Source organism: Paramormyrops kingsleyae, chromosome 1 (assembly GCF_048594095.1).
Source record: "Paramormyrops kingsleyae isolate MSU_618 chromosome 1, PKINGS_0.4, whole genome shotgun sequence".
Classification (NCBI taxonomy): Eukaryota; Metazoa; Chordata; class Actinopteri; order Osteoglossiformes; family Mormyridae; genus Paramormyrops; species Paramormyrops kingsleyae.
In genome coordinates this window covers 22,042,084-22,063,152 of record NC_132797.1, presented here as the reverse complement: position 1 = coordinate 22,063,152, position 21,069 = coordinate 22,042,084, and the positions used below count along the sequence as shown (strand labels likewise).

Here is a 21,069-nt window from a genome sequence, read left to right as displayed (position 1 = left end):
AGGGGTTTTCCACCAGACAAACCAATGGAGTTGTTGGACATAGTCATGTGGCTTTTGGTGCAATGTGGGCGTCCGCAAACCGAATGCAGACATAAGTGCATGGAGCTGTTTTATGAATTTGTGCCCTTGTTGCCTGGTAGGTATAAATTTACATTTATAATATTTTGGAAAAACCTAAAACTTTATTAATTTTATCAGAGCACTAATTGTTTTTGTGTGGGATCCTTTTGAGCCAGTTTTGCACCTAAATTAACTTGCATTTTTGCCATGACAGTAGGGACTCCGATAGCTTCAACCCTAGGTGCTTTTGTTCCTCTTTTCTGGCTAGTTTCTCCTTATACAGCACACTTATCAGCACAGTATGTAGACGTAAAGTGCAACTGTTATGGGTGCTGCTTTATGGAACAAAATTGAATTCAGTTGAATTTTATCAGAATCAGAAAGACATATATTGGTAAAGTATGTTAAACATACAAGGAATCTGTGTTACTTAACATACAACGTACCAGACAATTCAGGACAACATACAAGCATACTCAGCTGTCTACCTACAGTGAGAAGCAGCATGGGATGGAGTAAAGGCTGAATAATTAATAATAGTGTAAGATCACACCAGAGCATGAAGTTTTCCTCTGTTTTCAGGTCTCAGAAAAGCAGAAGTCTGGCTTGAGGACCTGCTGGAGCAGAAGGGCTTTGACTTCTTGATTGACAGCTTTGAGGGTGGGGGGTACAGTGAGTGCTCCTTGGGGCTCCTATCCAAGTGTACCCTGCAGGACCTGGATGAGCCCTTCAACATGCGAGCCACCCTGCAGTGGATGGACATGCTGCTCGCAGCTCTCGACTGCTACAACACTTTCATTGAGTTGCAGCTGGTCAAGCCTACAGTGATGCAAAGTGAGCAAGAAACACCTCAAATCTTCCGCCGTAATTCTCTTTCCATATGGGTATTACGTGATTTCTCATTGTCTTGCAGGCACTACAAAGAAATCTAGGTTTTTGAAAGCTCTTCAGTTCTTTATTGATCAGCTAGCTACACAGGATATTGCGGCAGCTGAGATTTGTTTCCCTGTAAGGCAGAAAGTTTCTGTCTTTAGCCCTAAAGAGAAAGAAGACTACAACTATAGCAAGGGAACCATCATCGTGCGTTTGATGGAGTTTGTCACAATGCTGCTGGACAAATGCCATCAAGACTTCTGGAAGGTACAGAAAAGATGTAACATGCAAATCAAAGGAAACTTGTTTGGTGATCATGAATTACCTCAGTATTACTTTTAAAGCCATCATAAATGAATGCAATAAATCTGATGTTCGTATGCATTAGAAATGCACTTGAAATTAAGTGGAATTTTAGTTTTCGACGGTTTGAATTAAATAAAAGCATAAAAATATTCTGTGATTTAAGATCAATTGTAACCATTTAAAAAATTTCATAAGACATTACAATACAACATATAAGTCACAGATTATATGTTAAGAATAAATTTCATAACTTTACTGTTTGATGTTCACTTCATAATTTTTTAAATGGAATTTTAAATGTTTCTTATTTCAGTTTCTTGAGCAGTATGTCTTGAGCGACTCTTTCTTCGAGCTTGTGGCGCTGGTCATCTGTGAGCCGTCAGTCGTTGGCTTCAATATGGCTGACGTCGAGGTGATGATGAATCTGCCCAAGGTCTGTGTCAGTCTCATGAAGGCCACGGTCACCACACCGTACAAGTCCAACCTGGAGAGAAGCGTCAAGAAGTGGATATCCCGGGAAAGGTTATTTTAAAATTTATTTTACCTAATTTGTCTTTGATTATTCTGTTGAATGTATCTTCTTTGTTCAGCTGATAATATCCATCGGTTCTATTGTATGTTTTTGGTCTATTTAAAGTATTTTATGGTATTTGTGTGTGTCTTTCCAGTGTCTCTGAACTGTGTGGAATGGATCTCTATGACAAAGAAGCCCGAGCAAATAATCCCAAACTGGAACGTATACTCTTGGCTTGTAGGCAGCTTTACCAAGGCGGCCTTCTTGAGTCCATTTTTCAGAGCATGGTATGGCTATACTTCTCCTGTCTCAAAACGACGTAGCTACAATTGAAATCAATGGGACTTAAACAATGCTTAGGTCTTTCAAATAACCCACTGTACTTTGTCTTCCATAAAACAGGCTGAAACTGATCTGTCCCTTGGGTCCAGGCTTCTCTCAGTTGTATATAAGGGTGTTGTCCCCAAAGAAGAGGGGGCAACTCTGCCATCGATGGATGTGAGCAGTAGGAAACTAGCAGATGAGCTGCTCCAGCTGGCATTTTCCATAGGACAAGAGGTAACGTCTTGCGTAGTAGCAGCTATTTTTTCATTTTTAATGATTGTGTAGGCCAGTAAAAATCTTTCCACAGGCCGGCTGTTGCCCATATCTGTACTACACCCTAATGCCCCATACATTTAATTAGCTGTAGCGGTGTTGTTGCTACCTGTATCACAGATAGTCATTTCATAAAAGCAAAAATTAATTATAATAGGTAGCAGGGTAGACATATAAGCACTAAAATTCAAAGCAAATTACAGAAAGCGGGTTTAAGTGGCCACTTCATTACATGATATCAATATATCACACATGCAGAACAAAACAGAGTCAGAGAAAAAGATCATGTGTAGGAATCCTGTTGAGTAGGGCAATAAACTGATCAGTGACCAGATGTGAGAACTTATTTCCAGGGACTATGGAAATGGAACAGTAAACATCCATCCATCCATCCTCCCTCCAAAACCATATCCAGGTCAGAGATCACAAGGGCCTGGAGCCTGTCCCGGGCAGCACAGGGTACAAGGCTGGGGTACTCCCTGGATGCGATGCCAGTCCATCATAGGTCACATAAACCCACACTGCTAACAATTTAAAAACCCCAGCCTAACTGTATGTCTTTGGACTGTCTGCGGAAATGTACATAATATAGGAAAAACATACCATGTGCACAAACAGGACATTGAACTTGTGTTTGGATGTGGTTCTAAAGAGTGGTCTTTCAATTGCTTATTACTTATAAACAGTCAGAAAGTAACTGGGCAGTTAATAACAGGGATTAATAGTTCTTTGTGCAAGAGTGCCAGAGACTTCAAACAAGGTGAGTTTTGCCTAACATGCTATAACTTTATGACATGATGCGCTGTTTTGAGACTGAGCGCATTCAAATCAATCTAACCACGTTTGCTTACCACATACAGTCACTTAAATGACATATTAGATATCCTTAAATAGAATGAATATTGACATATTATGGATATCTTTGCTAAAGCTAATTGTTGCTTAATTTTGGCTGTGACACGTTTAGTATAATCCTGTACCTGGTATTCGGGGTTCTTGATTGTTTGATACTGGTGTGTCAGATGCTGGGAAGGATGAAAAATGTGGACTGTCTGGGGCTCCCCAAGGACTGGGTAAAGTTAGACTGGTTTAGGGGATATCAATACTAAACTGAAAATGAGCATTATATATGTGAACTGAGTAGTGTGTAACAGGATTTATTTATCACAGAAATATTTTATGAGGGGGTCTCACTTCTTTTGGTCTTTATCAGAATGAACTGGTAGATCTGTTGCTGAACAACACGATGATATCACTGGCACTGTCTGGAAGCGCTCATGAAAAGAGCATCAACTTCTTGCATGGGGAGTATTTCTATAGCCTCTTCCAAACAACGGTCAATTCCGAGTTGCTAAGGAAACTGGATGGCACTGTTCCTGTGCTCATGAAATCCGCTGTCTACCATCCCAGAATGGTGAGTCACGCTTTCTCAAACTTCATAGTGATGTTGAAGGTAGAAAACCCTCTAAGTTGTTTCGAACATGTTTGGACTTATGGATATCCTTATTTCGATAGCATTACTGAGACAATAAGATGACTTAATTTTACAAAAACCCTTGAATAAATTACTTTGGCCAGGCTGTGCAACAGCTTCATACCACAAGCCATCAGAACTCTGAACACACACTAATATCTGGACTGACTCTCTTCAAATTCCTGTAAAACAGCATATACAATCTACCTCTAAACTGCATATACAATCTACCTCTAAACTGCATATACAATCTACCTCTAAATTGCAACTGCACTTTACTTACTTAAAAAGGTTACATCTCTGCACTATTTATTTATTATCTCTGCACTACTTATTTATTATCTCTGAACAATTTATTTACTGCCTGTTTGCACCTTGCATGCCCTGTTACTGTGATGTTAAGTGTTACTATATGTCACTATATGTTACAGTACACTGGGGCCATGGAGAAACGTTGTTTCATCACTCATTGTACATATATGAAGCTGCTGATGACAGTAAAGTAACCTAGAACCTTGAACTTTGGCGATTGAACAAAAAAATCAACAAAACATCTTGTGGACAAAACATTGCTACTTGACTTAAATAGCTGGTGTTGCCCTCCTATAGTCTGGGACAGTTCTGTCTAAGTGTGTCTTTTGCTTGAACTTCTGTTTAAACATATTTCAAAATAGCAGGGTTTGCCATCATTTTAAACTTGATATATTGTGGCTTCCATATATGTCTAATATTAAAGAGGGCCAATTGCATCTTCCATCTCTTGGCAGATAAGTACCTTGCTGAATGGCATGTTGGATCATTGTTTTCGAGAGAGAATTCTGCGGAAAAACCAGGGCAGCACCTTGGTAGGGGGGATACTGAGGAACTGGAGCTCCCTGCGGCCCTGGTGGACCATTGCCAGCTCCTCCTCAGAAAGCAAGATAGCTACCCTCACCCTGCTCTCCAAAGTCCTTCAGGTACTTTCCCTCTGGGATTCCGTAGTTAGCCAGCTTTGTTGTGAATAAGTGACTGCATCTGCTTTATTTCTGCGTTCGTATTTGTGCTGCATTGCTTTGCTCATGTTGTTGCCTCATCCCTACAGATTGATTCTGCAGTCTGTTTCAGTACCAGCCATGAAGCATTTGAAGAAGTGTTTACTACATACACCACTCTTCTCGCTGATGTTGTGCTGCCACTGAATCTGAAGGTAAACCTTTCTTTACTTTCAAAGTAGCTATTGAAAGTAGGTACTGGCAAGTAAAAACTGGAAATTGTCCCATATTAGATTAGGATGTTTTATTTTGTTACCAAGTAACAACAAAGAAATTCTTTAACGAGATTGTTGGGGTTTTTGTAGGTTGTTTTCTTTTTTGAAAATTGAGGGTGCAATTGACCAGTATTTTTGGATGAACTGTTGACTTTTATTTTAGTGTGGTTTTTGAAAGTAGTAACGACAGGGCATACCTAGGCAAAAAGACTAAGAACAATTCTTTTTTTTAATGAAAAATATATTTTAATGTGAAATCTCTGGACAGAGAAATAAGTTGACTCTGAGCTGCTCTGTGATCAGTTACACTTGACACCCTCCCGTCAATGCACTAACCTGCTGGCACCTGTTGAAAGTCTCTCACCTTACAGTTAATATATATTGCCAAATTTGGTGAACATTTATTTTTTGTGTCTCTGGGAAATGTGCCATGAAAGAATAGTGGCCATCTTTCTGCTCTCATTCTCAGAACCATGCGTTGATCATTCTGCCATTCTTCACTGCCCTGCCTGAAGAACCACTGGCACAGCTGCGGAAAGCGCTGGAACTATTTGTTGCATCACATTTCCCCCTGCAGTCTCATGAGTTCCCCAGGGGAACACTGGACTACAACAACTACACTGATAGCATTAAGAAGGTAGTTGTAATTGAAATTGTAGTTGAGTTGAGTTGACCTGAATTGAGTTGAGTTGACCTGACCTGAACTGAATCTAAACAAAACATGTGCCATTTGCAGGTACAGAAGTACAAGTACATTGGAGTTCTCTTGCACAATTTCCCTCAGTCAACATTTAAAAACAACAAACAAGACTATTACATATAGAAAATTACATTTAAGTTTTATTGATAAATGAGCTGCTTGAGAGTCAGGTAGTTGGGGATGATTTAAGAGTCTGAGTCCAGTTTGACTGTTACGGAATGCGAATGGGGGCACTGCATCCATCCAGTCTGGCTGCTGCTGGAAAGAAACTGTTATGAAATCATGTCCTGTGCATTAGAGAATTCCAGTGTACATCTATACCTGTGCATATGGCAAATGAATTTTCAGTTCATCTTTGTTGCTCCTCATCTTAAAATAAGATGGGCTTATGATGTGTTTATGATTATGAGATTATGAGGTTTACCAGTCACATGGATTTCTCCATAATCAGTTCTTAGATGCTCTGGAGCTCTCCCAAAGTCCTTTGCTGTTAAAATTAATGGCTGAGGTTCTTTGCCGGGATCAGAAGCACATCATGGAGGAGCAGTTTCAAACGTGTTTTAAGAGAATAGCTAAAAGGTTAGTGGTGATGTCTTTTGAAGATTGAGCTTACTCCTCTTTTTAGTGTCATAATGAGATCATCTGTTTCATTTTTTTCCGACATGCTGTTGTGTTCAATTTCTTCCTTTTCTTCCTTCCTATTCCCATGGCTGACCAGTGACATGGTGATCTTTCTGCAGTCTTTCTTGCCTCCTTTTTGGCAGTGTTAAAAGCAGATTCTCCTCATTATGTCTGCTTATTTATCTATATCAATATCTTTATCTATTATTTATCTGTATGTCTCTCTGTGACTCATAACTGTGTTTGGTTGGGGGTTGGTTTCCTGCCTGCAGGTCCAGCTGTGAGCGGCAGGTGGCGCTGCTGAATACCATGTATCGGACCGTCATGGTGGATGTGCAGCCACTCGGCATCCTGGGTCACGCTTTTGTCGAAAGGACGCTGCTGACGCTGCTCCAGCACTGCAGCGCTGACGCTCTCAGGCAGTTCTTCATAGAGAATGTTCCTGACATCATGACCACCCTGCAGCCCCGTTTCACCAAGGTAAAAACCCCTGATGGTCACACACTGAATATTCACTCTGGTATTCATGTCGGAAAATAACTTAATGCTCAAGTCAGGTCATATAATTATTATGAGGGGCAACAGCATGTGGCTCAGCAGGTTAGGAGAATGGGTACCAAAGTGGGGGGTGCAAGATGGTTTCTAGAATATCCTGTTTAACCGTAAGTGGTAAGAAAAGAAAAAACTGTGATAAAAAAATAATGAATATAATTTTGACCGATGAGGGAATTTATAAACGTATAAACCTATTGGGGGTTGCAAGTCTCTGCCACTCTTATTTTGGCGGTCTTGGGCTGAAGAGTTTGACAACCTATAGGTTAGGACAGCATTTCTCAACTGGTGTGTGTGTGCTACAGCAGGCAAAAAACTGTTGGGAAACACTGGGTTAGGACACTGTGCCTGTGATTGGAATGTTTCTACAGTAGTTTGAATCCCTGGGTCGACGGTGATTTCACTGTTGAGCCCCTGAGCTAGACATTTAACCATAATTGTTCTGCTTTCTCAAAAATTAATGTCACTTCTGATAAAGATGTCTCCTAAATAAGTAAATGTGAATGTGTTGCTTCTAAGCAAATAAAAATTATCTTTTTCTTCTCTTTGCTAGAATAGATGCATATAAAGTTACAAGAGTTATGCCTTGTGCTGGTGTAGTTGAATATCTGAAGCAAAATTTACACCATTTTAAATAATTCACTGGACCTGCAGTTGCATTTTCTATGTAAAATATTTTTAATGAAACTGAAACTTGGAAATAGAATATTTCCCGTTTCTCTTTTTCTGGCATATAAGTTTTGCATTTCAGTTACACAGATCCTTTGGTAGTTTATGCTATCTAATGGTTACATACACAGAGTTTTTGGGTAAATGCTGAAACTTATTTCCAGTCTAACGAGACAACGTTCGAGACCCAGGTCATAAAGAAGAATGGCTGTTACAAGCTACTTGAGGTTCTCTACTCTCGGCTACCGAAAGCTGAAGTCTACACCAAAGAGTCAAAAATTAACATGGCCTTCGTGGGCTCAGGCCAGCCCGAGGGTAATGAGCTGTCAAAATCACTGCTCAGGTAAGTAGAAGATCCTTTTTTTGTATGTTTGTTTAAAAATACAAATATCTGCTGCATCTACTGTTCCATGTTGTTGTTATATTGATTTAAAAATCTTACATTTGATTTGAGATGCTTTTATTCTAGTGTTAGTGCAGTTGATTGCCCCAGTTACATTAGGAAATCGCTACAAACTATTGTTTTTATGTTTGCCTGTTCGCATACAGTGTAGAGAAACATTTTTAATTAATGCACCTCAGACAAAGTGCAGACATAACACATAATGCAAACAGTAAACAAATAAGTAAAAATCTTGGTGGTCTATGAATACTGATTCCCTTCAAATCCTTTCATTTGCGTAGTCATTGCAAGAATGCCATTATGCTGCATTTCATCTGGTGACTGTAGTTTATTTTCTTTATGTGGACCCATGCATGCGAATGTCTAACGTTTAATTCACATTTAGTGCAACTAGTGACAATTAGATATTTTCAGTTCATTGAAATAGGTGACAAGACGGTATTTAAAATAGCCTAGTAAATTAAATTTCCAAGGCAAATATATATTCTGGCTTACACGAATAAATGGAAAAATCAATAAATTCCAGTTCACATTTTTTGACTTTTTAATTTTCACATAACGGTATGAATTGTTGGCATGCGTGTTCATTTGTCAGTTTACCTGCAACTACTTTTGCTTTTGCCGATTTGTCTCATGTTACGTAGACTTTACGTAGGTAAGATGTTTCCGTAATATGCTTTTGATCCTGTCAAATTTTGTTTCATAAATTCAGGATTTGTTTATGGACATTTCAGTCAATTTTTGTGCATATCTAACTTAGAGAAATGAGGCCCCTCATTCAGGATGTTCAAAAAATTGATACTGTTATTCTGGAAGTTATTTTATTCTGTTGAAATCATATTGATTTGTTTGATTAGGGGAAAGTCTTGTTTGCCCTTTCCTCCTTGGATTTTAATGTTATAATTGATTCAAACTGTAAACTTTTACTGCATTTTAAACAAATATAGATATTTTAGACAGCAGTCATTTTTTTCAGTTGTATCTTTGTGTTAAATGGTAAGTTAAATTCATGTAACTCTTGTAAGTAAAAAACAGAGATCTCTTTTGCAGGTATGTTTATCCTTCAAATGTTCAGCTGTTGGTGTTTTGCTTATATTTTAAAGATGCTGCTTTGAGGCCTTTACAGAAAACATGGTTGGTGAAACGCAGCTTCTGGAGAGGAGACGACAGTATCACTGTGCTGCCTATAACTGTGCTATAGCTCTGATCAGCTGCTGCTTCAATGAGACAAAGTTCTACCAAGGGTTCCTCTTCAGCGAAAAGGCAGAAAAAGTGAGGACAACTGCTGGGGGCCTTAAATTCTCCTCCGTCTCACCGTTTATAACGCATCAGAAGGAATTATTGGAATAATGTATTATAACTTTATCATTGTGAATCCTATATGCTGTGAAAAGTGAGGAAAAATGTGTGATTCCAAATACTAAATTCTGTGATATTTTTTTGGCCCATATGCTGAAATCAGGACATGGGAGGGAAAACCATAAATCACACTGAATAGACTGAGGATTTTTAAGCTGTTCATATGTCTTGATTGTTTTAAAATGTCACTAGTTTGAACATTAAAGGAGTAATTCTGGGATGAGTTCTGCCTTCCCTGAGAGACAGACGGTTTGTCAGTTCTTGTGTTTATAAAGAGGCACTCATACCTTTATATATATCTTCACTCTGTCATCCTTTCTTCCCCAAGAGTCAGTTTATTTTTGAGAACATCATTGATACGCAAAGAGCCTACAGATTCCCTGTAGAAATTGATGTGAGTTATTTTCTTCCTTTTTTTCATTTCCAAGTATTTACATTATTTGCAATCTTTATAAATGTGAAAAATACACTTTTTTTTTTTTTATTTATTTGTATAGGTTCCTCTCGAAAGGAAGCAAAAGTATGTGACTATCCGGAAAGAAACGATGGGGAACAGTGGGGGTATGATTTGTTGTTATTGGTGTTATGACGATTGCATAATTATTGCCGAAACGCATAAAATCCTGTTGACATAATGACCTCCTTTTCAGAAGAACCTCGCTATCTCTCCTCGCAATCCTGCATGGACAGCAGTCTCAGAGAGGAGATGAGCCAGTTTGACTTTTCTACTGGTGTCCAGAGCTTCTCGTACCGATTCCAAAATCCTGGCAATGAAACTACTGCTGCCTCAAGTGGGGTACAAATGCTCTTATTTCTCAAATAAACAAATGTGATGTAAAGATATGTTTGTTTCAACTGCAATCCTGTGGAAACCTTACCAGGGCAAGAAAGTACATATCTGCAAGACCAATGGCAATAAATAACCATAGATGAGAAAAACCTTGACTCATCACATATTTCCCTGCTTTGTTAGTATTTGCCTTTTAACACGCTTATTCTGTCATCCAGTATTACACAGCTGTTAGTAGTACTTTAGGCTGCCTGCTGTAACAAATAGTTCTTTATAAAAGAAGCTGCTGATCTAAATAACAGAAATGTAATTATGGTTGTTGTTGGAAGTTGCTGCCTGGAGGATCAGCCTGCACTCTTACTTCAGTTCATGGCAGATCCAGCTTTGTTCTAGATAACATTGAGGTTCTCTTCAGGGCAAAAAGCTTGCAACTGAATGGAAAATGATTTAGTAATGATAAAATGGTACGCTAGGTATAGATATCCTTAAGCTTTAAGGTGTACGTGAGCTTTTTTCCCTTCTGGTGAGCTACAGGAGCAAATGGAGACAGTCTCCCAAGATGAAGTGATGGACCTGGAAATGGATGAGCTGAACCAGCACGAGTGCATGGCCTCCATGACAGCGCTGCTCAGTCACATGCAGAGGAACAGCATCACTCCCAAAATAGAGCAGGTCTGTTTGCAGTGTCATTATCCAATGTCTGGCTCCGATATTGGCATGTCCAACAATACAGCAGCCTATTGTTATGTAGAAAACTCTACATACATTTTTTGTGGAAAATGAAGAAGGGGTAAAAATTTATCCCAGTATATACTCTGCTACTTCTGTTTAGGCCTTTCTGCAGCTCTGTCGGTGTTGCATGTTATTGGTGTTAAAAAGTGCTGTAAAACTGCTTCCATATGACAGCAGTACCATTGATTTTCTACAGCACTTTATAAATATTCAGATGACATGCAGTTGGTCTACCTGATATCTCTTAAAGTGTGTAGAATGTGTAGGTTACTGTTTTTTTTTTTTTTTTTTTAATGAAACATATTTTACTTATACCTTGTGACTTCATTCCTAAAATGTATATTTATTTTAGGGCACAACACCAACTGAACTTCCACCTTGGATGAAGTATTTTCATGGAAAGCTTGGGAATTCAACAACACCATTGAATGTTCGGCTCTTCATTGCAAAAATTATAATTAACTCTGAAAAGGTAAGGAAGGCCCTTGTAGCCAGAAGCATCCTATCTGTGCATTTTTAACTTGCAGTTTTTGTATTAATGTTAAACAAGTGAAAGTCTAGTTCTGTTAAAATGTTTCCATTGCAAACCTTCACCCACCTCCTCGCAGGTTTTCCGACCATATGCCAAGTTCTGGCTCGGGCCATTGTTACAGCTGGTCGTCTCCGGAAACAATGGAGGAGATGGAATTCACTTCATGGTTGTTGATATTGTTGCTACAGCTTTGTCTTGGACAAGCATTGCTACACCCAAGGTTTGTATATATTTCAATGACCAAAACTGAGGTTTAACTGTAATTATCTAATTGAGGAGACTTTGAGTAGAATGCAGCACATTTTCTTAGTTTGTTCTTAAGGATAAACTTTAAAATATTTTTTAGTTTACATTGGTTTTGGTAAGTATAATGCCTCATAAATAACTAGATAAAAGCATCAGTTTTGATTCAAACTGTAATATAACAGTACTAAAGAAAATATGAATTTATGCTGTATAAAATAATACAGGAACTTCTAGCTGTTCACCAAGGATCATTATTAAATCAGCAGGGTTAAACAGAAGATAAAATAAAATATATGATACGATAAGATAGGTTAAGATGAGTTACAATAAGACTGTCATTGTATGTTTACAATGAATATACAGTGAACTCACACAAAATACTCAGTGGACACTTAGATTAACCTTGCATGGTTTACGATTATTAATCTGTGGTATACCTGAAATAATATTTGTCACAAGCTTATTGTTAAGATAATTCAAGTTATTGCACTCCAACTGGCCTCAAGGTCCCTTGAATGTTTCTTTAACCCATGGTTTGTGGTTTGGTGAGTTTGTGATGTCATTCATTCTAGTTTTTCCTGTTACAGGGTAACACCAAAGATGAGGTTTTGGCTAATTGGTTACTTGAGTTCCTCATTAAGAACTGCTTTCACCAAAGAAGAGCTGTTTTTAGGCACAATCTAGAGATAATTAAGATTGTGGTGGAGTGCTGGAAGGATTGCCTTAACGTACCTTACAGGTATGGCAATAATTTTCCCCTTTCTTGCAAACTGGTCCTATTTAAAGGTCTAAGTTGCCGTACCTCCTCATCCCCTTAATATGGTGGCCCTGTCATCATTAACACATTGCTGAAACATTAAGACGACTCAAAAACATAGAGGCAAAAAATTAAGCCAATTTCATTTCTGTTGTGTTCTCTTAATTTGATGTGGTTTTCGAAACGGAAGTGTCTCTGGCCCTGTTATCCACCATAGCTGATTTCTAAATTTCATGTGTTAAACAGGTTTTAGATTTAGATTGTATATGAACAGAAAAAAACCTTCAACTTATTTTTTGAGAGCAGTGACATAAACAGACATTAATGTTGGTAGACATAGTTGAGTGAATCCCATTTATGTCATGGCTGCTTAATTTAACCCATGCAACAGATGCATAGTCATACATGGATTTTGGTCTTTATTTTGAGACTTGTGTTTTGCAGTAAAGAAAATGTCTATACTGAATAGCTGTTGTATATTTGCAAACAAGGAAAGCAGCCCAAACGTTGTTTTAATAAAACTTTTAAAAAATTTAATTTGCTTAATTTTTTCTATTGATGTTTTTGTGTCACCTGTTTTTGCATGTTCTTAATGTTTTTGTGTTGTGTTAATGTTGACGTGCTCTGGGCTTTCAGGGCCACTGTAACCTTAAAGGCTTAAATTAACCTTAAATCCCAGGCTTAAATAAGAAAAGGACTTTAGGAATACCTAGATTAACAGTGCAGTTCAGCAGCAGACTGGTATATCAGTTACAAACAAACCCCCACAGCTGAGATGTCTGATCAGTCAACAGCCTATAGCTTGCATAGGGGAAACTGGATGATGAATTGATGCACCTACAAAACTATGAATTATTCTGATAACCCATATGAATAGCTAATAACTCCTTATGCTTTATGTTTTTCCTGTTGTATTTATAGTTTGATACATGAGCGATTTGCTGGGACAGATCTCAACAGTAAGGACAACTCAGTGGGACTTCAACTGCTTGGGATTGTACTGGCCAACAATCTGCCTCCTTACGACCCGAAATGTGGCATAGAGCATGACCGGTAATGTTGTCTACATTGTTAATAAACATCAGTAAACTGAGGGAAGATATTTCTTTGGATGATTTCCATGTATTTGTGTTTGCTCTTTTGCTGCTGATTTCAGGTACATTCGATCATTGGTCAACAATTTGTCAATCATAAGATACAAGGAGGTCTACAGTGCTGCTGCAGAGATAATTGGGTGCATGATGCGCTACTTGGCTGAGAAGAATGAAGTAGGTGACACTTGTGTTTTGTATATTGTATGTAATATCAGATATCTTATATACACATATCTTATATGCTTGTGTTATAAATTACTTAAGTTTCCTTGTATTCACCTGCCCATAGTATTTACTGAAATTTAACATGTAAAATAGTGCTGCAGAACTTGTATTGACAATGAGACCTTTGAAAAGGATGTTGTTGAAAGTAGGTAATATTAGTATCTTAGAAAGGTAACACACAAAATATGGTCTTATGTTGATATCTTGAACTTTCAGATTTCTCGTCTTAAATTTCTTTGTACCTGGAGGCCTGACTAGGAATTTATTGTATTTAAATGAAATCTCAATTTTCTGGTCCAAAAGTTAATGCACCTGAAATACGTACAGTCAGTCCTGCTACAATGCGACTAATGTGTTCCTGAAAAACCTTACATTCACTGAAATTGCATACTAAAATACATATATTCAATCGGAAAAATGGGAAACTTAGTAACTTACGCCAAACAGAATGAATTAACTAATAAAAATGGGATACCAGTGGCTAATAATGTAATTTTATACATTTTAAATAAGAAATAATAATATCCCTTCATGAACCATTTGCTGTATTTTCTGACTTTTAGACAGTGCTTTTGGTTTGCTTTGAACCCTTTTTTGAGCCATTTTTTGCACAGAGAGCACCATCTAGTGGGGTCAGAAAATGCAGCAAATGGTTCATGAAGCGTCGTTTTGCCCATCATTCATTGGGAGTAGTCAGCCATAGTGACCATGTAGCTGGGCATGCACACAGCATAAACAGCAGATTATGCTATACGGATTGGCACTGAAGTCAACATGGCTACAGGCACTCTACGCAAAGCAAATGTAAGTGAGTTAAAAAAAATGTTCCAATGTTTTTATATGATAATGTGTCAATATTTTTAATTTTTTTTTAGATTTTTAGAATCAAAGACTTTCACTTGTGCAATGCGTAGATGTACAAAAACCGGTTTGACTGATTAACTGAAAAAAACCCATTCACGAGTTGGACGTCACTGTCTTTCACTTGGATTGCTGTATTTGTGTGCAAGTAGTGTTTTTGTCTAAGACTATATCGTGTTGTAGTTCGTTTAGTGCTTTTCTCTCTGACTGAAAATCGGGCGAATACAAATGCAGTTCCGCATTGTATTGAACTTGGGTTCTAATATATCAATCACATTAGAACAGATTCGCACTGTGGTATCATATGTTGTAGCAGGACTCACTGTAGTTGAAAAGATCACTTAAAGGTGTCTTCACCTTACTCCCAAAAAGGAAATTTCCTGTGAAATAATGGAAGATTAAAAGGCTAAACACTTGTGAAGTTTTTTTTGCTTAATTATTTCTGTAAATTTGTATTGTCTACTGTCTTCTTAAAAGCTGTGATGTGCTTTCTTAAGCTAAGGTTTAGAATTTTATTTCTAAATAAATCTTATTTGTTAGCAAACAATCTAAATTAAAATTAGATTGTCAATGTCCTGAATGCCTGATTGTTTTTTTTTTATTAGACCAACCCTTATTAAAAGTATACAGTTAGTCATTGAAACAGGTAAGCGCTGTTCTTAAATGAAGAATGATTACTATTAGAGAGAGGAGAGGTAAGGAACAAAAACTGATACAGTGTGTTACCGCACCAACCACATGACAAACCACCTCAGGGATGAGAACCTGAGTGCAGCCATGTGGTGGGTGACACCTCAGCACCACATTAGTCCGAATGAACCAGTGTGAGGTTTTTTCTGGTGGCTGGAGTGCCAATCCTGCCACAAACTCCCAAGTTATTTCCTGTAGATTGGAGGACCTCCTTATAGGCCTGGATGTAGATTAACGTTGTACCCACTACGAGATTAGTATTAAACTGAATTAAATGTTTTTTTTTCTGTTTTTTCTATTAGCCCAGTACAACCTTGTTTGATCTTACAGTCAGTAAGCTGATGGAGCTTAAGAAATCTGATAAGGATGACAAGTTTATTGTTTGCTTGAGTAAAGTTTCCAAACACTTCGCCCCATTTATGGATCGGTAAGACTATATTTCTTAATAATTGCAAGTTGTACTTGAACTTAATGTATTTGTGATGTTTATTATAAAATAACTTTAATAAATAATCTTATTTTCAGCATTCATTCATTCACTCACAACTTTTTGTCTGACAGCTTTGTCAATCAGATATTTTTCCTGCTACCAAAGTTGCACGGGTCATTGAAGACCCACTGCCTGGAGTGTGTGCTCTGTAGAGCCAGCGAGATTCCAGACATATATTTGCAGCTAAAGAGAAAGGACTTTCTTCAGGTCATGGGTCATAGGTGAGTCTTGACCGTTGATATTGCTTGATATTTAGTTTCAAGTTTCGAGTTTTATTGGCATGTGATCCGAGGAACACGGTGAAGTTCTCATGCTGCAGTTGCAGGGCAGAGCATTGGGTAGTAGGACAAAGAACAGTGGAATACAGGACAAGACCGTGCAGGACAAACTTTAGTCCCGTGCAAGACAGACAAAATTGTGCAAGACAAGCAGTTTAATATCGGCATGAGTAACAAAGTAATAAACATTCGCAGTATGGCAAATGGTAGTCTTCCTGGGTTGGATTGTTTTGCACTTGTTGTAGTAACTCTTTGGTGTTCTCCAGGGATGAGGCAAGGCAGAGAATCTGCCTAGATCTTGTCCATAAGATCTTACCCATTCTGAAGCCAGAAGAAGTTCAGGAGGTTTTGGGTTTGGTATCATCTTTTATCACCCATCCGTCCCCTGTGTGCAGAGAGAGAATGTATGACATCCTCATGTGGATTCATGACAACTACAGGTGACCTGTACCTTTACATATTTGCTATTTTCTAAGTGTGACAGTGTCACACCATGTTTAGCTAACAACGAGCTGAACTCCTGCATATTTCTTTTCTCTTATAGTGACGCAGAGAGCCAGGCAGACCCTGTCTCCCTAGCGGTTTTCAGTACAGCAAAGGAGCCTCTTCTTCAAGGGCTTGTGGATGAAAATCAAGGCCTTCAGTAAGTCTGAAATCTATATTAATGCTGTATTAATGCTATATGTGTTGTACAGTTTGTGCCCTGTTATTTTATTAGTAGTATTTCTTGTTGTATTTAAGGTATCGGTACAAAATTAATGGATAATCCTAGAGTGATACCTAATATTACAAAAATATAAAAAACAGCAAAATACCTCTGCGGTGGTTGTTTCACCATCTCTTCAGACCAACTAATTGTTTCTCAGAACTGTACATTCTCTTACTGCTACCTTTCATGCCTTAAGAAACCTATTTATCCGTGTGACATGCATCTTTTAAGCTGTCTTTGGGGACATTAGTTATGACAGGAATGGCAATGTGAGCAGAATGTAAGAGTTTAATCAGAGGAGCAGCTGCCTATATCTCTGACGGCACAGCTCAGCTTTTCGCTTTCTCAGGAATCGTGTCAGAGGTGACAATGTTTATAACTATAACTTCCTTTCATATTATCTATTCCATTGCCTAAAACCAGTTTGCAGTGTTTTACAAATGCTATTCTTATTGCATGTATGTTGCTACCCATTTAGGGCTGACCCTAGTTAATTCATGTAAACCTAAACATATATACAGTAACCATTAAGAATGTTATTCTGTTATTTTTCCGTATCTAGTCAGTATTCTCTGTACTCAGATGCAGTGTTAGCAATAAACCAAATACATGTACTGTGGTACTTTTTCAGTTGATATATGTGAACAAATAAGAAGAAAGCAAGAAAAAAAATGTTTTGATGGTAATTTCTAATACTTCAGAAATTGTATTAGATTCTTAATGTTTGAGGGAGCTAGAAAAGGCCAACGTGTGAAATACACAAATAAGAAAAAAATGTAATAAATGCCTTCAAAAGCCTCCAACCAAATGCAATAAAGTCTTTAACCTGCATTGCACATTTTGTAATATTTTGTAATATGAATTGTCATGGCTTTTTCATTTATGAATTGATGTGAATTGATCAGACTTTAAGTAACATTCATCTCGTCTTCATTGTTCCCTCTCGTTCAGACTGTATGTCCACAACTTCTGGAGCCATGAAAGCCGCCTGCCCACGGCTACATTGGACCGCACACTCGCTGTATTGCGATCGCTGTACTCCTGCAAAATTGAAGATCACTTCCTGAGCTTGGCCACGAACATGCTGCTGGAGATGACCAGCCGCAGCCCTGATTACACCCGTGCCATGTTTGAGTATCCACTGTCTGACTGCAAGTTTCAGGTCGGCAAGAACACCAGATACCTGTTCCACACCGATTGCTTAGCGAGCATATTGTCACCATAATACTAAATGATAAAGATGCCATTGAAGTCTGACTCGTATGGTGCATCACATGAATGGAATCAGGAGAATTGCGGTAACAGATTGGTAAAAGCAAAATCCAAATTCCGACAAACATTTTCATCAATACAGATACAATACAATACAGGTATTTGTCTTGACATGGACACGCTTGTCTGTGAATCGACACTTTGACAATCCCTGGTCGCACATTTATTATATATTGATGAAAATAACTGAAATGTTGTTATATTATGATTTGTTCTGAGCGTAACACAAAATCCAGATCATGAAAGTGTATAATTGTATAAATCATGAAATGCAAGATAAGCTTTTATTTTATCGTCAATGGGAAATAAAGGGATTAGCAATTAATAATCATTTCTGACTGCCAACAAAATTTTTTTTATACAAAAGCTGAAATATGTTGTTGCTTAATGCTTTGAGCTTCAGAGATTATAAAGGAGATTTATGTTTCTGCGATTTGCCCAGTGTTTGCATAATATGAATGAACCTGGTTGACTGGTTGGCTGCATAGTGTTTCATTTAAAAAATTACCTTAAATTTATATTACTATATACATTTTCAGATACAAATACTGTTCTGATACCGTGTATCCAATGTGTGTTTTTTTTAGGTAAATACCTTTGAATCAAAATTTTAGATGGTGACATTTTTCCAAAACAAAATCACATACAACTAAATGTAAAATAGATTTACCAAATAATTTAGCCAAATAATTTGCCCTTTTACATGTATTAAAAGGTTAGGTTTAATTTGTGTGTTATAGATGGTCTTATCACCATACTTGTTTTTTGGTCTAGGATTATGTGATTGACTCCAATTGGCGTCATCGGAGTACGGTGCTGACGCCGATGTTTGTGGAGACGCAGACGTCGCAGACGGGCTCATACATGCAGTCACAGAATGCTGCTGCGTCCTCTCGTGGCTCTGCGGGGGCCCAGCTGAGAGTCACTCAGGACTCTCTGGAATTCACCCCAACACAGACAACCGGTACAGAAAGTGAAAGTGAAACCACATCATTGTTCTGCTGTTTTTTATAATTGTTAATACATATATATTTTTTTGTTGCTGTTTTGTATTTCAGGCAAGCGTGCAGCATTTAACTGGCTAACCGGGAACAGCATTGACACTCTGGCAGATTACCCGTTGCAAACTTCCTCAGAATCAGTATCTTCCTTGCTGGTGTTTGAAAAAAGGGACAGAACACGAATGACCAGGAAAGCACCGGGGGCTGATTTTGGCACAAAGCGTCTGACAGCCCTTGATAACAAAGGAAATGACCAAAGCGCCAAAGGTCAGCATCAGCAAACTGGGCTGATGACACAAGGGTTTCACAAAGCTTCCGCTTCCACAAGTACTCATGGGGTTAGGGGAATAAAATTCAGTTAAAATTGACAGCAATCATTTTTTCAGAATAATACCATTTACAGTAGTTAACATTTTCGCAAAAATCGTCACTGGCAGTGTGTGGCTTTGCAATTTAAGAGGCTCTTACCCCAAGATTAAATATCACATATAGACAATGTGTCTCATAGGAGAGCAAGAATGCCTGTGCAAGAACCATAGAACTCCTTTTAAAAAATGGCAAATAAAATGATCATATCTCTTAATACTGCAGTACCTGTAACTGCAATGATTGTTCGTTTCAGCTGCAAGTGAACAGCAGGCTGACATCATGAGGTTGAAAAGAAGGTTCCTGAAGGACCAAGAGAAAGTCAGCCTGCATTTTGCCAAGAAGGGCATTCGTGAGCAAAAGAGTGAGAAGGTGAATCATACAGGGAACACTGAATTCAATAAGTCCATGTGCCTTTCTCTTGAAACATTTATTCCCTTATTTACAGAAGAACTTGCATGATTAAGAGTAGAATCTGTATCGATTACTTCATTTCCTGACTCTCAGAAAACTGTCAGTGCCGATGTAGTGCTGCACTGGAGGTGTAAAGCCAGGTCTTTACTCCCATTTCATGGTTTGTTGATAGTGTATGTAATTGGTGTTAAAATTACCTGTAGGTGACTCCAGACCCTATTCAGGGGGGCTTCATCCACCTTATTTTTGGTCTCTGCCCTGCTGAAAAAAATCATTATGTGTCCGGAATTTCTTGGGACCAAATCCTAGGATCATGCTGAAGATACTGTAGTTTATAAAGCTTTTAACATGTACAATAATGCTTGGCTAAATGAATGTCTCTTTAGACATATTTTTGAAATAATGAATAAATCCTTTGCTAATAATGCGTGATGTTTTTAACTGCAGGAGCACGTTGCCAACAAGAAGCTGCAAAAAGAAGCCAAGGTCACCCTGTATCGCAGCTACAGAGTGGGAGACCTGCCAGACATCCAGATCCAGTACAAGAGCATCATCGCCCCACTGCAGGCCCTCGCACAGGTTTCACTTTCAGTTTATGGAATATTTTACACACTGCAGTGGAGAAATAGGAAACCATGCCTGTGTCATCGCAGCTGTCAATGCGCTTTACTGCATGTAGTTTTCTGGCCAGATTTTGGGTAAATCCCCATTGCCAGTCCTCGGTCTGACAGTTAATCTCTTCATAAAGTTCTTTTTATAATTTCAAAATGAATGGTATGGAATGTTTTGTCTGTATGTACTGCTTAGGGCTTTTGTTCATCTAACTACGTTTGTTATAAAGTACTTTCTGAATCAATAGCAAATATTTATTACAGATATCTATATTATTACTATTATTATTAATTTAATACTTTTTTAAATGTACTATGACCAGCAAGAACAATATTTCACCTTGAGTATATGGTCCCATTCGTCATATATTCTGAAGTTGACAGTAAAAGATTAAGTGAGGAAGTCGTCATTCTCCCTTGTCATGTCGCCTGGATGTCTACAGAGGGATGCCACTCTTGCTAAGCAGCTATTCAGCTCCCTGTTTAGCGGAATCCTGTCGGAAATGCAGTCTTTTAAAACTTCTGCTGAAAAAAAGAAGATTAATGAACAGCTGCTAGAGGACATGAACAATTTCCTCAGCAAGAGTACGGTCTACTTCCCTCCCTTTGTCGCATGTGTGCAGGTAA

The 21,069-nt window shown here is 38.1% G+C and overlaps 1 protein-coding gene across 2 annotated transcripts in view; it reads left to right on the top strand.

The window, feature by feature from the left end:
* prkdc (protein kinase, DNA-activated, catalytic subunit) overlaps window positions 1–21,069 on the top strand; it is a 57,743-nt gene that overhangs the window by 17,918 nt on the left and 18,756 nt on the right. For both annotated transcript variants that reach the window (XM_023832800.2, XM_023832799.2), the window contains exons 30-62: window positions 3–136; window positions 643–894; window positions 974–1,200; window positions 1,553–1,761; window positions 1,908–2,040; window positions 2,156–2,311; window positions 3,564–3,764; window positions 4,592–4,780; window positions 4,906–5,010; window positions 5,540–5,707; window positions 6,222–6,349; window positions 6,664–6,871; window positions 7,777–7,955; window positions 9,119–9,287; window positions 9,703–9,768; window positions 9,872–9,935; window positions 10,025–10,170; window positions 10,699–10,836; window positions 11,249–11,368; window positions 11,505–11,648; window positions 12,262–12,413; window positions 13,353–13,484; window positions 13,588–13,699; window positions 15,604–15,728; window positions 15,863–16,012; window positions 16,336–16,509; window positions 16,614–16,712; window positions 17,730–17,940; window positions 18,825–19,014; window positions 19,109–19,318; window positions 19,674–19,789; window positions 20,279–20,410; window positions 20,886–21,065. In XM_023832800.2, the coding sequence (XP_023688568.2) occupies window positions 3–136; window positions 643–894; window positions 974–1,200; window positions 1,553–1,761; window positions 1,908–2,040; window positions 2,156–2,311; window positions 3,564–3,764; window positions 4,592–4,780; window positions 4,906–5,010; window positions 5,540–5,707; window positions 6,222–6,349; window positions 6,664–6,871; window positions 7,777–7,955; window positions 9,119–9,287; window positions 9,703–9,768; window positions 9,872–9,935; window positions 10,025–10,170; window positions 10,699–10,836; window positions 11,249–11,368; window positions 11,505–11,648; window positions 12,262–12,413; window positions 13,353–13,484; window positions 13,588–13,699; window positions 15,604–15,728; window positions 15,863–16,012; window positions 16,336–16,509; window positions 16,614–16,712; window positions 17,730–17,940; window positions 18,825–19,014; window positions 19,109–19,318; window positions 19,674–19,789; window positions 20,279–20,410; window positions 20,886–21,065 (5,119 nt within the window). The remainder of the gene's footprint in view (window positions 1–2; window positions 137–642; window positions 895–973; window positions 1,201–1,552; window positions 1,762–1,907; window positions 2,041–2,155; window positions 2,312–3,563; window positions 3,765–4,591; window positions 4,781–4,905; window positions 5,011–5,539; window positions 5,708–6,221; window positions 6,350–6,663; window positions 6,872–7,776; window positions 7,956–9,118; window positions 9,288–9,702; window positions 9,769–9,871; window positions 9,936–10,024; window positions 10,171–10,698; window positions 10,837–11,248; window positions 11,369–11,504; window positions 11,649–12,261; window positions 12,414–13,352; window positions 13,485–13,587; window positions 13,700–15,603; window positions 15,729–15,862; window positions 16,013–16,335; window positions 16,510–16,613; window positions 16,713–17,729; window positions 17,941–18,824; window positions 19,015–19,108; window positions 19,319–19,673; window positions 19,790–20,278; window positions 20,411–20,885; window positions 21,066–21,069) is intronic.